Source organism: Varroa jacobsoni, unplaced genomic scaffold (assembly GCF_002532875.2).
Source record: "Varroa jacobsoni isolate VJ856 unplaced genomic scaffold, vjacob_1.0 scaffold_52, whole genome shotgun sequence".
Classification (NCBI taxonomy): domain Eukaryota; kingdom Metazoa; phylum Arthropoda; class Arachnida; order Mesostigmata; family Varroidae; genus Varroa; species Varroa jacobsoni.
In genome coordinates, this window is record NW_019212954.1 from 18,311 (window position 1) to 35,144 (window position 16,834).

At 44.2% G+C, this 16,834-nt stretch overlaps 1 protein-coding gene across 1 annotated transcript in view; it reads right to left on the reverse strand.

Annotated features, from left to right (window-relative positions):
• Nucleotides 1-317: 317 nt before the first annotated feature.
• LOC111260801 (solute carrier family 60 member 1) overlaps nt 318-16,834 on the reverse strand; it is a 49,100-nt gene continuing 32,583 nt past the window's right edge. Inside the window, exon 6 of the mRNA XM_086968473.1 lies at nt 318-640. Within this exon, the coding sequence (XP_086824599.1) occupies nt 624-640 (17 nt within the window). The 3' untranslated portion in view covers nt 318-623. The remainder of the gene's footprint in view (nt 641-16,834) is intronic.

Consider the following 16,834-nt stretch of genomic DNA (forward strand, 5'->3'; position numbering starts at 1 on the left):
ATGGCCATAATGTTGATCGAGTCACCCTTGATTATCAAGTCGCCTAGAAGTAACGGGGTCACCAACTCGAGACGACGGTTAGGGATTGTTGAAGCTTATCACGCGGACAACTACGTGATCTGAACAACTAGAAGAAATATGTCTGCTTCTTTTAAACCGTTTTTCGCGCAACCCGAAAGGGGCTAAGTACCTTTAAATGAAAGTTGAAACTCATCGGGCCTTATTGCTAAGGAAAGAAAAAGTCGAGGATATTGAAGTGTAGTCGTAACTGCTGAAAAATGCACACCCCTAAATATCTTAAAGAAACAAATGGTTTAGCTGGTGGGAGTTAGGGCTATTTTTATTTTATTTATTTTTGCTAATCATATATTTTAAAGATCTTTTTCTATTTTCTGTTTGCAAAAATTCGACATTTAGCTTGGCTAAGGTGATCCTATAATTCTGTTCTACAATTACTTTTCTCCTTTGTTATCAGCATGCACCACGGTCATTTTGATCTACGCAGCTTTTCATTTGTATTGGTTAATTCTTATACCTATCTTAGGAAATCTAAGAAGATCGAAGTCCTATTGATGCTGCAGCCGAACGTTGCGATTTCCAATCACTGGCTTTATGTCTGACAGCTATTGAAATCTTACGTCTGAAACAATAGCAGACCATAATTAGCTGTTGTCACTCACAGACTTATACTAGCAAACACCAGTAAGACTCAGGCAGTGAAGCAGAGGCAGCCAGGGACGGAATAGGCTTCTACGTCATAGAAAATATAGAGCTTGGACAAAGACAAGGGGAGGGCTGTTTACGCTTTTGATGCCACCTACGCCTCTCATCATTTGTGTGCTATTATCAGCCATTCAAAATAGCGCAGACGTCAATGGTCCGCCAGTTTGGCCATCATCTTAAAAGCGGTGCGACCAATGGGTAGTCCGTCATAGTTGTCAGTGCTGGTCTTTTTGTTGATGCGGTTTCTGATATATCGGCCTGCTGCCGTTCCCGATGTGGATAAAATTGACTGGAACTGAATCATTTCAGCTAGACGTTGCCTGACCACTGCTGGCGAATCGTGCCGCAATCATTAACATATCCTTGGCAGAAGCACCTTATCTAACATACTTTCTACTTACACAAGTCTAGTCATAGCTGGCTGGCGAAATATGACTACTTGTAGCAGAGTAAAGGTTCGTTGACAGCGACCTAAGCCGTTTCCCTGCTACGAACGAGAACCTCACGAGAACGTTTTCAATGAACTGTGCACGATTTGATTCCCAATTAGAATTATCTTAGCAACGCTTGAATGATACGTGTTCGATATCTAGAAAGAAAAACAGACGTCAGTTATCAAACAATATGGGGAGTAGACAATCTCTTCTATGTCTGTAGCCGTAATACGCTGCCGACGCTAAATTGTCGTTATGTTAATTGTTATTGAGACTCATATAGTTTATGTGATGTATTATACTGCAGCAGAAACTACTATGCCGTAGTCTGGGAAGTTGAATTATTTTTCAGTAGCTGCGATGATCGTTACGGTCGGGCGACCAGCTGAATAGTCAGTCTCTGAGTCTCGACTAGGAAAATGGCTTCTTGATCAATAGAATAGAAACACTCTTGGGCCTAGTTTCTAGCGCTACTCTACAGAGTACGCTTGCGCTTTTTCTAAATACTGTAGACGATATAAGTTTATTTTACGTGCTATATTTATTCTTCTATCTGAACACTGACTTAAACGACATGTTGTCAGCGCATAGCTTTAGTAACAGCTACGCAAATGGGGTGGCTGGGTCAGTTCGCTGTATAACAGTGCACAATAAACGGGTATACTCGTTAGTTAAGCGCTCGGTTATCGAGCACATTTGTATCTGTCTCATCAAAAACACCTATACACATCTAAACACATGGTTTTGAATGGGGCTCAACGGTTACAGAGAGTTTTCGTTTATTACCATTGAGCCAATGTACCATCGCACATTGCGCCTTACGGTTTAGTGTAATAAGCTCCGGCAGTAAACGGTTCTTATTCTCCGAACGAAATTTTTCTTTTACACTTAAACATGTAAGAGACAGAAAAATTGAGTCATCTGTGATTTCATTTTACTCATAAAGTACGGCATACGTCTTTCCCCACTTCCCTTTCCTAAAAGTTCGAGGAGGTTATGGAGGAGATCTCCATGTATCCCACACCTAACCGATCAATTCACGCTTCGATGCCTCAGTGTTGACTAACGGCCTCATCATCTTTCTTCCATTTCAGAGCAAACCTTAATCTCTCACTATTAGTTATCTTAGCAGAAGGCTTTCCAATATAGATAGATATAGGTAGAATATAATTTAACTGTGATCCTTCTGACGCAGCTAGCCTACCTAATAAGAGCACTTTTGGACAAGGCTGGCCCACCAATTGTCGCTTGCCATAAGAAAAAAACCGCGTGCCGGCTATAATAAAACGGTATTTCATTATTTAGAGCCAACGTATATCAAAATGTACTGAACCGTGAATTTATAGTGTAATACCAAATTCATATTTAATTAAGTCTTGTTCTTAGAGACCTGTAGGAGGAGAGAAAATTGGTTTCGAAGATACAGTTTCAAGGATTAATTCAGTCCTCGAACTGGATTCATCGTAAATGTAGTTGATAAATTTAATCGATAAACATTCATAAATTTTAAACGAGGACACAAATTGATTCAGGATCTTATTCTTAGGCTATATATATATATATGTATATATATATATTTAGCACAATTCTTTCACAAGGACTGCTGTGATTATATGAACCAATATGCTAAAAAAATAAATAACGCTCTATTTTCACTCTCGTCTATTTCAAGCACTAAATGGTACGTTAATAGCTGCTCAGTTTGGAAGTATCAATAGGCACACGTCAGTTGAAATTGTTATCTGTATAAACAACATTCAGACTAAATCTAATTTGAGCGATTAACCGTTAAAGTATAGAGGTTTGAAAATTCGTTCCGCGGAATCGTTCTGCTCCTTATCACGAGCACTCATCGAGATCAGCTGCGTCTGGTTTCGAAGAACCCTAGCACTGGCAATTGGCTATCGGCGTTGGCATCGTGCTTACCGCCTTGCCATCGCCGTCACTGGCGTTAGTGGCATAGACCAGACTATGCGAGTAGAGAAAGGTAGGTAGAAGCTCTTGATCTTAGCAGTTCACTATTTATTATAAACTATGAAGGTGGGTGACGATATGCAAAGGAGGGTCGCGCTGGATAGGGTTAAAAGGGCTAAAATTAGAGCACCACTGGCCTCGATTGCAATCCCCAAGGCTGACCATAGACCTGCCTTGGAGCCAACCTGGTCGGTCGGTCGGTCGACCGACCGACCGTCCGCCCGCCCGTCCGTCTCCCTGTCAGCTTGCTTAGCCGGTCCTTCCTCTACTACTAGTACTATCGGCTTTACTTGCCGCCTGCCCAGCTTTTGCTGCTTCCGTCGAAACGATTGCGTTGTTCCTGCTGCGACTGCTGTTACCTGGGATTTCAAGTTAATGGGGGAGGGCTACAATGCAAGGCTGCGCTGTCGTACATCTCGTACAATGCGTCTTACCCTTCTCTGCGGCTACTGACGTCGATCTGTTTCCGGTCACCGGGGAGGGACCTCAGCTAGCCAGCACAATTCAACAAAGCTGCATCTGCTCTTACGCAGCCTTTACTTCTCTCTAACTGGAGGGTCTCCGAGCAGGTTTGGGACCGACCGACCAGTCAACTCGCGGTTCAGGGGACTTCGCTGAGGTTCGGGCCTTAACACATCCAGCCAACCCGATTAGTCGGACTAAAACACTAGCAGTAGTGAGTACAAGCCATAGTCGAATCTTGTCCTAACGCCAGCTTCCAAGATGGTAGTCGTTCAAGGATTCAGCGAACGTGACAAAGGGAGAGGGAACAAAAGTGAGCTCACAGTCGAAGCTAAAGACAAGAAATCTTTCTGAGCAATGGTCTCGAAAGGTGCACAATGGGCAAGGGGTGAAGGGGAAGCAAAGAGTAGGTCAGACTCAAGGTTATCCTGTTTGCGGTAAGCCGTCCCCGCATGGAAAAAAAAGATGATTCACAAGGAAAACAGAGTCAAGAAAGTTGAACTGATGCACCAGAGTGGTAAAGCTGTTAGGATTAGGTATCTTATGGCTCTCCTGACAGCTTCAATTTCGAATCAATATCGATTCATGAAAAAACTCATAGTTCTCTGAGTTACGTTAATTACCTAACTATAAATTAGAATGAATGAAGTGTAGTGGGAACGTAAAACTTAAGGCCGCGTACCAAGGAGTCATTCACTAGTTGAAAAGCCGCGTTTATCTGCATTGCGGCTCATAGATGTCCATGCTTCGTACTATATTTAATACATTTATACTACTAGGACTGAATATTATTTAAAGCAGATTGTATTATTTAAGCGATCACTTGTTAGGACAGCTTAATTTTGTTCAAATAATTTGCGACATTTATGTATGTAAAGTATATAACCTATTATATAAGATTATACTTGGGTCTGACATACGTGGGTAAATATTAAATGTTTCGTCCTACGCCCTACAACGAGAATAACAAGTCATATTTTCTACTAATCCGACGGTGACAAGCTTTAAATATGCACACACCTGTTGATACCACTGACGATACTAACAGGGTTCAACTTACTAACTCAGTTTTTTACCAACTGCAATTTACCAACTGCTGTGCAAATAACTAGATGTTGATCTCAAGTGCGCTCAGGTGTGCAGCAGCTACTTCTATTTAAATTGCACACATCATAAAGGAATCAATCCTAACTGAGACAGTTTATACGGTTGATGTTGAAAACAATTAAAATTTCACCTTCAACAGTCACATGACAAAGTTGATTCGATCGACTAGTAAAGCTTACATGTTATAATTCGGCGCCTTACATTTAACTATCTGGAGTTTCATGGAAAACAAGTACGTGAGCCCTTTTGTCCTTATTCCCTGTATGCTTGTATTATGTTCCCTGTGCAGTTCCCTCCTGCAGCAAGAACATATCTGGTCATCCTTAATACCGATTTAATACACATTCGAAGAAAGAAACGCGAGGATTCGAATTAAATTTTAAGGGAGGCTTCTAAATCTCAACTTAGTTTCCAAACGTATAAGAAGCAGTCAGCACTACCCAAACTAGAGAATGCCGCAGAATGTACATTGCCTTGCGTTACGCTATGATCGAAGGATGCAGTCATACCTAATGATTTATAGCTTGCGGTGACATTTAATATCAGGAGTAAATTTTGCGATCTATCTATTAAAAACACTCAATATCGCTAAGTGGCCCTTTATAAAAAAAAACCGATTACAAGTTTTCATTTCTGTCCTAGACCATCTGCATTGCAGGATGGACTGCGCATGCATCTGCGTCCGAAAACGAATTGATAGTAACTTTACATGAACGCCATAGACCTACATACAGTATTTGTGTATCATGGCTACCTTAACATGAAGATCTTCAACCGCTCCTGGGACGCTCCTGGGACGTAAATAAGTTTTTTTGTTAACGAATTACTCAGGACCATAATCAGATTTTTTTATAATATAAACAAAGAATAACGAAGCAAAGTATATTTAATTAGTTATAAATATGAAAGTACTAAACAAGAAAGCTATCCCGAACAGACAACAAATTCGCATTAGCACCTGAAATAAGGTCCTTTATACCGAACATAGTATACCTGTATATAGCTTTGATCAATCAGCAGCGCATGCATTTACTCTTTAACCTAAGACGGTTGATGCCCTAGGTGCAGCTTAGGGCCTGTAAACAACAGAACACTGCCGGGCCACTTAGAACACAGTGCCGCTATAAGAGAGATTGAGACAACCGCTGCTCAGCAACAGATATACCTATCAAAATCCTGTAGGTTTTTTTGAAAAAATTTACATGAAAAATATCGGCAAAGTAAGAATGAACGCGGTTTGTCAGAATTCATCAAGGATCGTCCTATTTAAGAATCGATAAATCATCAGTTAAATGAATCCCCCATCAAGCCGACTTCATTGGGCTATTTGAGAAATGTTGGATTATTATAACTATCTTTTGTCTGATAAAAAAAAAACACGCCAATCAACAAAGTTGCTCCATTGCGTCAGTCCGAGCAATCAAAACATTGCAATTTCACTTTTGGTCACTCTAATTTACAATCAGCTCTTTGTCTACCGATTAAGTGATACCTATAACATCTAATGATACTAGCTACATCATATTCTAGTTCACCAGAAGCAAAGACGTCTATCGTTCTACGAATATTGGCTGAGTGTTATGTAGCTGAGTGTTATGATCTTTAGCCAAGATGCCTAAGAAGTCAATTCGGCGACTTTTTTTTGACCAGATTTGCCAACCTGCAACGCCTGCTATAGATTTTGATATCTGCCTGCACTGGGTCTAGGTTGTAGCAAGTTTATGTCTGGCGATTTTGCCTAGAGCTATTGGCATTTCCGCCTCTCTCTGGCAACGGAGCGAGTCTCGCCGTCCTATGATAAACCCATTCCCGGTTCGCATCGAACGGAGCGGTTTGATCCTTTGCTAAATGTATTCTCTCCACGGAATTATTCTCCTAAGACCCTTTCCTAAGGCGTACCTTAACCAGTATACATATTTTTTTTCCAACTAAGTCTTATGACCTTACAAGGTCTGTTTTTTGCTCTGTGTACCAAAAATGCCTAACAACTACTACTAAATGCACATGTCTAGCATCATGAGAAACATTATCTCTAAATAAGTGTCAGAAGTCAGCCTAAAGTCCGGCCCTACGTCACGCATGTAACCAGCTATTGAGACTAGTTTGAGGATTGCCACTAGTCGCGACGAAATTTTCCAGCGCCGTCTATTGGTGCTGTTTAAAGGTTTAAATGAGGTTGTATTCGAAGATGGGACCACTAACCGAACATGCCATAGACTTCAGCTATGTAGGGGAAAGTCAAAGGTTTTTAAAAAAATGAAGGGAATTCGGGATCTCTGGTTAAAGGAAAAAAAGAACAGAAACGTCGAGCGGTTAGTATCATAGAAAGGGGCACAAAATTTCTAGAGTTACGTTGGAGCGACAAAATGACTCAAGGAAGTGAAGATATGCGGCAATTTAAGCTAACATTTTGAGCGTGAAGCATATACACACAGCAACAGAAACTATCATATATAACGTCGCAACGTGTTTTACCTAAGGGCTAATGTTGATCTTTTCAAAATTGGAGTCCAACTTCGTCTTTTGTTTGCGAAAGTTAATGCCTGGCAAATATTAGGAAACAGGCAGAAAGGGGAAGTTCAAACAAAAAAGCCTAGGTTTGCCAACGAGTTCCGACGCAGCGCGCGAATTCTTTCAGTTGCAAAAATCCGGTATGCCAAAGCTGCATTTGATGACTACACCTACTCGAAGACGCTAGCGTCCCATTAAGAAGTGGAAATATTAATATACATGACCTCTGTGGTAACGAACAGGACCACGCGTACTCCGTATTGGCCTATTTTTACATCTAAACCTTTGGGCTCATTCATTTTTGCTGTACATATATAATGGTAATGCTACCATTAATGTTTGTCTATGGATAAGTTCTATAAAATCAAAGCTTGTGGCTGTGGAGTACGAACGAATCGCGAAGGAACAATAGGCACTGAACCAAGTTGATATTCGAGAGTTCAATTTCAAAATCAGTGCAAAAGTAATGTTGAAAAGCTTTAAGGTCAAATTTACGAACGCTCCGAAGGAAGTAGGCTTCTGAGAAAAATTTTTCTCTTGCGACAAAGAAGCTAGTAAGGCATGCACACATTTCGTGAGTGCCAAATGGAGTCTGCTAGAGGAGCTGGGTGTAAGGCTTGAATTTTTTAGGAAAAATTTGCGAAGCGATGAATCGACACCTTCCGCTAATTTTCTCGACGAGGGTGACTTCGTATTGTAAGTTAGTCCGGCTGGTTAGAGATCACACACGGAGGAGTATAAGCACTCTTTGGTGGGAGCTGCGCTGGTGAAGTGTGCTCGTATCGCGGTATATGGGCAATATCTGGCTCTACCACGCGACTGCGGCTCAAATATCGGGATAGCTCATCAGGTCGATCACCTCGAGTGTCTACAATGATGCCGGCCTAGTGGCGCACCAACTGATTGCTCTGCTGCAAGATGATTGGAGTCCACTGAGTGTTTCGAGTTTTACGGCTGTGATTACCTTGGCTAGGCCTTCCATCAGACATCTGGCTTCAAGCACGGGACGATCTATATACCTGCAAATGTTGGAAAGTAGACGGCTTCACATTTAACCAAAGCATCTTCTATCGCTCTGACCACAACAAATAGCGATCTGTGCTATCTCGGACAGTTGAGACCTCGTTATAATGCTTTCTGTTGTCAGGGTCATCAGGAAGCAAAAGGTACTGTCTATTTCTTAATAGCACAGTATTTTTTGGACAGAGAAGTTCGGGTTACGGTATGTGCGTAGAGGTACAGGGGCACATGCCACAGCTTGTGGGAAAAAGCCGCTAGGGTTTTTCCTACTTCGTTAATCAGGAATCTGTGAACCGATCTCTGGAAGGAAGTGGAAATCGACTTTACTGAGCAGAGCAGATATCCGCACTCCCAAGGAGTGCTCTCACAGGACAGACGACGGAGCCGCTGGTTGCATAGCCCTGTTGTTTCGGACTCGTACAAGGAGCCCGCCGCGGCGCCAGGTTCAACAAGTTGTGTTTTGGAAATAATGGAAGCCTAGTCCATACACGCGAGCGGTTTCGAGCAACGCGACGTGAAATTGATTTAATCCTCTACGTTTTGCCTTTTAGGTCCGATATCGCCGGCTGCGTGCTGATATCTCGCTGGATAAACGCGGCTTAAAGGTTAAAAAAGCGTTCGTTCCTGAGAGTAGATTGATCTACTTCGTTGCTAGCCAACAAGAGACTAAGTTAGTTCGTTTAATATGTGTACCCGCAAGCGGTCAATGTCGTCTTAAGTTATAATTTTTACGGACCAGCGGCCTTGTGCGGAGCGCAGTGTCGATGTATACGTGCGAACGTTATCCATTCTCCGGTTGCACAGGCTACACTAATTTAGCTAAGTGAAAACCTGCTTGTTCCTTCCTCTATTCAGATGTCGTGTAGAAGAACTAACATCCCATTGTGGCTTAGTTTAATTCGTCTATTCGTTCACCCAACATGATAACGATAATGATGATGGCGGATGAACTAAATTTAGTCAACGATAACATTAAAGCTTTAGAACGGCGGTTACGGTCGCTTTTTACCAGATGGACAAAAGTGTGACCCGCAACAGAAGTCAGTGGTACACATTCGCACATCCACTGTCACCGCGTCGATCTCTCTGCGCTCCTATTTTTTTTCTACTCTATGGCTATCAGCGGCTAAATCGGTTCCTATTAATGACGCACACGTGGTCAACGCACGCTTGTCTGTCACGCGGCTGTTTCCCGCAGCTGCACCGCACCGTTTTCCAAGACACTCGCCAGGCGGAGCTACGACGTCCGAACTCATGGTTTCCCAACAGCCGATAGTGGCGCCTCCACCCGACACTACAGTGGCGCCAGGCTTTGGGAGCCGGCGCTGGTAGACAGCCGACGACGAGCGCAAGCTAGTGGCGCGCCAAGCCGACCAGCTAAACAAGAGAGCAGAGCGTCCGTCTTTTTTGATGAGACCGCTTTCGGAGCGCGCGGCCCCGACAAAGCGGAGAGAGAGCGAGCGAGCTTAGGTGTTGGCGCTGTAGAGACGAAAGAGAGCCCACATCGATGCAGAAACACCGGCAGCAGTAACAATAACAAGCGCACTAGTCGAATCTGTGTCTGGCGTTACTTTGTAGTAATGGCAGTGTAGTTGTAGGCAAGTCGAGCGCGAGGAGTTGGCCAATAACAACAACAACAGTAAGAGAGGTGCTTGTGGGAGAGTTTGTGTTCAGAAGCCCAGGTTCGTGGGCTTCAACCAGCGCGTAACAACTATCGCCACCGCAATACCAACAGCAACAATATTATCATAAAAACATTATCAGATCACAACGTCGATCATCTATTACGACAACGGTTACAGCAGAAGTATCAACGGTGTACTTTGAGTGCCTTGATTTTTATTACCACCATCCAAGTCCAACTACTTGGGCAATTACAGTAATAACAGCAGAAACAAGTTACTATCGGTCCAATTGAGCGAACAAGACGCAAAGGAGGACGACTACGGAAAAGAATATAGAACACAGCGACCACTGACGATGATGACCAGCTGCTGTGCGTCATTGCAATAACTATTTTCTAGCACATACAATCACCGTTATACCGGACGCCGTAATAATCCCTAATTCTGTTATCGTTCAACGCAATTAATGCCAGCGATTTGGGCGGGCGCCTGTGAATGTGAGAACGTTGATGTCTGATTCTTTTGTATGTGATCACAGGGCAACCTAGTCAGGTCGGCCTTTCATTGCTTCTCGATTTACTTTTACTGTTATAGCAATGTTATATTTCGTTCCTAATTATCGTCGAAACTACAGACACAACGCACCGACTCCGAGCACGTTATTTGCGAGCAAGCAAAAGGCAATAAGGAAAAATTTCAAAAAAAAAGGTTCCGATAAACAGGAAAAAACTATGTGAAGAAAAACACTTGTTCCAACAAGTACAAGGTGAGTGCAAGAATCGGCAGACGGAACTTACTAACGTGACAGCGACGAACTCTTGCCCAATACAAAGAAAAGCAACGACCGTAAAGTTCTCCCATAGGAAAACGAAAACGGAAAAAAGAAGAAAGGCAATGTTGCTAATGAATACTAGTAGCCTCATGTAATCGACCACGTACCAAAAAAAAAAACACGGCACGAACCAAGTTTTATCTAAAACACATTGTAGTAGTGCATGTTCGATAAATCAAGTTTTGTCGGTACCGGCCACTTGTATGGGGTTCGAAGTAATTGACCCAACTCAACATGCACGAACACGAGTTGCTACTGAAGTGGTTACTGTGTTTAGAATAATCGCACGCATATATCGTACACTGAGGCATGAGGCCGTGCGTGTTGGTTTGAGGATGTCACGGCCGGTAGATTCGAGTGACGGCTTGTCAACGAAGGAGCCGCCATCCTAGGCATCTTGGTGCAACCTCACTGCGCTTGAGCGAAACTGACGTTGCTACTAACGAGGTCGAAGAACGTCATTGAGGAACGCAAAAGCGGGCAACGAAAGGGTGATTCAAGCAAGAAACAAGTAAGGCCTCGGGTGGCGTGAATTGACAATTGTAAATTGGACCCGCAAGTCTGTATGCGAAGTCTCCGATTATGCACCTCTTTCGCCTGAGCCGTTGGCTCCATTCGTTTTGTGTGAACTCTCTGCGTTGTCAAATCGGAAGCCAGTGTAAACCTGCGTAAAAACCTATTAAATCGACTACACCGCGTAGCCGTAGAAGTTGTTTTGTCTCCAGTTTTAATTTTGAGGCTGAACAGCCCTCGTAACAAGAACCTCATCTGTAGTGCTTACTCAACCTAATGTCCCAAAATCAAGTGGGGTGCCGAATGATCAAACAAAACTATGATAGAACCACCTATTTGAAATAAATACCTTAAATTACCTGTTTTGCTACCGGTGCTGCAGAAAATCGAGTTATCTACCTTTTGATATATAATAGTAATAATAATAATGATGATAAGAATCACTTGTTTAGTTTGGAAATTGTACAGAACAGGGTATGCAAAGTGCAATAATGGTCAAGGCAAACGATCATGCTTTCTCTACAATTGAGCGGTCGTCCCCACGCTCCGCGACTATGTAACTAGCTAGGTAGCTGGTTATCCAGTTGAATCCTGCCACTCGAGATCTCGTCTTTTGATGAGGTTCATCGTCTTGCTCGTTTCTTTCGGTTATGTTTCAATTACAATTTTTCATTGAGAACCGATTTCAAAGTGGATGGATGATACGGTTGTTTAACGATAAGGTCGATCTAAACGCAGTGTTGAAGCGGCATCCACTGATGGTTACACTAATGCTTTCAGTGAGAAATCAGAAGCGGAGCCCAATCTGAAGTGAGCTCTGTATGTGTTTGCCCTTATCTCACGTGTTTTTATGTGTGCGTAACCTGGCGTCACAGGTTGATGTTGTGATTTCTATGTCTGGTCGTTCGACTTCGACAAATTTAAAGAAGTGAAAGTTGAAAAGTGCGCCTAGTTAACTCCGAAACGGGGGAAACATCGATGGAGAACGACGGCAACAGGAACAACAGCAGATAAAGATCGAATGTTAAAAGAAACACCATTACCTCGGAGCAGTATCACGACTACCTGTGATTACTGAAGCTGTTCAACGTCGTCCTAAATTCTTCGAAAAAGTGTGAATGAGAAGACTGTTCCACAAGAGACCGAAAAAGCTGTGAGTGCTTAGAGCCCCGGAGGCGTCTTCGGCGCGACGGTTGGAAGAGTGGTGTCGTGCTTCCTGGGTTTCCCGTAGAGGACAGCGTTGCTGGGGTACTGGATGTCCTGCTCGTACCGGTCGAGCCACGAGCTGTTGCTGCGTCGTCAGGTGTTGTTGCATTATCTGACGTGTCCGAACAGACTGAGCGGGCTGAAGAGGCTGCAACAGCAACCGCAGCGAAGCCAGCTGCTGCAGGGCAGCTCTTCCAGCCGGGACCAGGGGAAGACCGACTCTGCCCGGAGTCCGCCGAGCATGCCGAACGCGCTGAGCAGGGTTGCAGCAGCGGCGTTGGCGGCAGAGGTGGCCTTGGTGGCAGAAAGGTTGCGCGGTTTAGCGGAAAAAGACAACAACAGGAGCACGGCAAACAACGTTTACCAGGACAGCAACCGCTTCAACAGCAACAACGCACCTTTAAAGGGTCAATCAAGAAGCGCCCGGGTTCTGGAGTTGGACTTTGTCCCGGGCCAACAGCCCCAAAAGCTGGTGGTCAACACACTGCCGCCGGTGGTCCATGCGACAGCGTCGTGGTGATCACCGGGAAGCATACTCTGTGCGTGCCGGATATCTATGGCATCGAGCGTAATAAAATGAGCTCGCGATGGTGGACGACCGCCTCAACGGAACAGCACACCCAGTTGGCCGCCCAGCAACTCGAGCTGGGCCGCATCGAGACGACGACCGTCTCGCCCCAGAACTCTCCCAGCTTAGGGGAGCCCGGCGCACGCCGCATCTGCGCCAACCAGAAGCACCGCCCTGGCGTCAGCTATGACGCGCGGACTCGTAAGCGCCAGCTTTACCTTCATAACTTCCTCGAGCGCCCACGTGGATGGAGGGCAATCGTTTATCATCTCCTCGTGTAAGTCTCTCTACTCCTCCGCCTTTTACTGGTCGATTTCTGTCCCCCCCGATTTCTTGAGTTTGCCGCTGCACTGTAATTTGCATCATTCTACTAAATACTCACAGCGAGGTGTAATAAAATGATATTAACATGATATCACCGTGTGGCCGATGACAGGTAACTAAGCTGGACGTACAAAATGCGATTTTTGTTAGCTGAACGTTATATCATTTAACTTCTCGCATACGTGACGCACTCGTAAGATATCTAAGGAGATGAGAAGGAAAAGTAATGAAGATTAGATGCTTTCGATGTGCGTGCAATGAGTTTTTGTTCTTCCTTTCAGCGTGTCTATAGATATGTATTATGCGTGTACCACAGTGGCGTGTGTGCTATTATAAGAGAAAGATATTTATCGGAATGTTTATTTCAGCGGAATTGCGTATAAATATATATTCACATACAAGAAGACAACGTTAGGAAAGGTCAACATTGAAGTCATAAGGCTTTTTTTTTCTATGCTAGTTAATAAATATACTATACTTTTTACAAAAAATAACATTACTAAAACTAACAATTCAGCTGTCTTGTTGCAGTGTGTTGTGTTGTCAGCATGTATAGTTTGTACAGCGCTTACTTTTCGTAATAGCTATAGCGTTCCGTCCAATAACGCGTGGTTAGACAAACTAAAGACCAAATGAAGTTAGGGTTTCATGTACCTACATGCATTTAATAGGACAGTGGGGCCTCACTGCTAGTTTCTAGGTAGACAAGATACTTCTCCAATACGTCTTTAGAAGGAGAAAATTACTGGAAGAAGTATATTTATTTGACAAATTGACCTGCATTAGAAAAAGCGGGGATCGCGGTTCCCTTGCATAGAATCCTTGATTCTGCTTGCAATCACGTTTTATTGCAATTGACAATCTACGCACGGTATTCTTGCGATGCGGTCCGTAACGCCCATGCTTTACTTTTATGGGCCTATTTCGTCAGGCATTTTCTGTGGGTGCGATTACAGAATCGAAAGTTCGAGCTTGAGCAAATGGGTAGCTATGCAGAGCTCTATGAACAATTTGTGCCTGGCATCATTTTTAATACTCCGTACAACACTATGACGTTGTCGTCTAGTTGCAGTGAGGATTGTATGAAGCTGTTATGAGTAACGTTTATCGTGTCTATGGTTATCAGCTATACGCTACTTAGGTCTGTTCGTGTGTGCTTGGCCGTGCGTGTGCTCACTATTGCATATAATCAGTGTGGGTTTACATCTCTATAGGGAAAGTCGCTTCGTCGTACTTTGTCTATGGTCGATAGCCGTAGCTAGGAATATGTTAAGTTAAAGAATTAATCAGGGTAGGAAGATTGCAGATACCCTTGCAGTCCACCCCTGCTCGTCCCGTAATTTTTTACGCTTTACGATCGGGTTTATTTTCAGGTTCGTTCAAATATGTACAAGCAGATAATAACGAAGGATTTGTCCTAAATACTGTAGGGCCATGGGTCAACGTCGATTACGGCTGTTCGGTGTCTCTAATGTACCATTACCTATCGAGACGGCAGCAGTTGCGGAAATACGGCAAAGGTTAATAGTACGAGTAAAGCTTTATCCCAATATGCGTGGAGCTGCCGTCTGTGGTATGTAATTTCATGTTCATCCATTTCTACGAAATCCTCGTTCATGTACTAAGGTGAGACGCGTGCGTTTCGCGGAGACGTGTGCGTTGAGCAGTCGGAAGAATGTAGCAGAATTTGCTGATAGTGACTACCTGGCAGTGGTGGTGCAGTCTTGATTCAGTGTAAATCTTTCTACTTCGGTCCTCGCCGGAGCATTTCGCAGGAGCGCTAGAAACGGCAGTCTTCCATAATAACAAAATGGCTGCTTCGGTGTAGCTGGGGGTGACATCGCTCTGCGTTGCCTTCAAGCTGCCGGTTCCATGCTGCGTTCAGCTTCCGTCTTTTCCTTTAGTTTGTCGTGAGGTTTCTATTAGCGTTCGCCGGGGTCGGAGAAGCGCAATAGCAGTGATGCAGAGACGTGTGAGGATGTTGAGACACATAAGAAGCCGGAGATTCAACACAAAAGCACCAGTGAATTCCGGATTCCGCACTCTGGTGTCATCACTGGTGCTTGCGTGCCCGGATTTCTGCTACCCACGGACCCTGCTATCTGCGTCTGTATTTTTTGTACCAGTTACTTTTCCCTGCTATATGTTCAAAAAAAGCAACGCACACTCTCTCGCTTTCTGTAAAACATTGTTGAACAATACTTATTTCTGTTATCACACCCATGTATTCCTTTCCCTCGTCTCGTTCCTCGCTTTTACTTCACTACGTGAGACAAGAAAAGTCGAAACGATAAGTGTTTATATTTATGCACTCCTATGCGGAGAATGCTCCGACTGCGATTTTATTAATCAGGTCCCCACTCCAGTCGTTCCCGCTGCTCCTAGGAAATTTCGCTCGTTTACTTGCATCTTCTTTCTCTTATCAAATACAGTTTCTTCGCCTGTTATAACATTTTGGAGATGGGGATGTGGAGGGTGGACCTCTACGCATGGTGGCCTCTGCCTGCACAATTCGACTCTGCGCTGCAAAGCAATGAACAGGTCTGTGTTTTCGTCCCTGTCCTCCAACGAAAACTGTAAAGTCTGCCAGTGATAACCGGCTAGCCATAGCTGTCATTACTGTCATCACTCAGCGTATGGCTCCGCAAACAGCTTAAAGAGGTTTCGGCAGCGGTTAGAACAGTGACATCCCGGCGGGCATATTCGGCAGTACGATTTCCGTAGCAAAGATAGCTAAATGTGCACGTGTGTTTGAGTAAGATATCGAAATTCTTGAGCTCTTCCATTTAATTGCTGCTGTCTCAACGACGCGCCTAATTTGACAGTTCAGCGCCATAGCAGAGACGGCTAAGTGGACTGACTGACTGACTGCTTTACGAGTGGATCGACCGGGTCGCAGAATATGGCTAGTTGGTTCCAATCTAATTCTCTCGGGGGGGGTAGGGGATCCCTCTCCTGAACTCGAGAAACTGCTTTAAAAGGCACACCAGTTTTATACGTCTGGGCAACGTCTGCCTAGATTATACCGACAGGCAGACCGCAATATAGTGGCGAATATCGTGGCGACTGGGTGCGCTTAGCGTGGCTCGATTACGCCCGCGCTGAGATCTTTTGACCACGCGCGAAACCGAGCACACGCCGATCATTGCTGCTGCTGCCGCCGTAGCTCCAAATGCGGTTGCGGAGCCGAAAATGCAATCCTAAGCAATTCTTTTTCCTTTGCATTCCTGGCCCTGTTTCTACATTTGGTATAAAATGGCTGTGACACGACGCTATATGAGGTAATAACGGCAACGCCAGCACCTAAAGCACGAGTGGGACGGTCGTCCTATTGGGCGTTCGCTCGGCTGTTGCCGGACGTTGAGTAGCAAAGCTTGTTGTGCTGGCGGTCATTGCTGCTTTCCTGCACTGCCAGCCACTAATACCACTCCCTTTCTGGGAATATTGTGTCTTACCCCCGAAATGTACATGCCTACAAGGCCATGCATTCGGCGTCATTTGCTGAGTATTCCAGCTTGAGTGTGCTAGCACATCT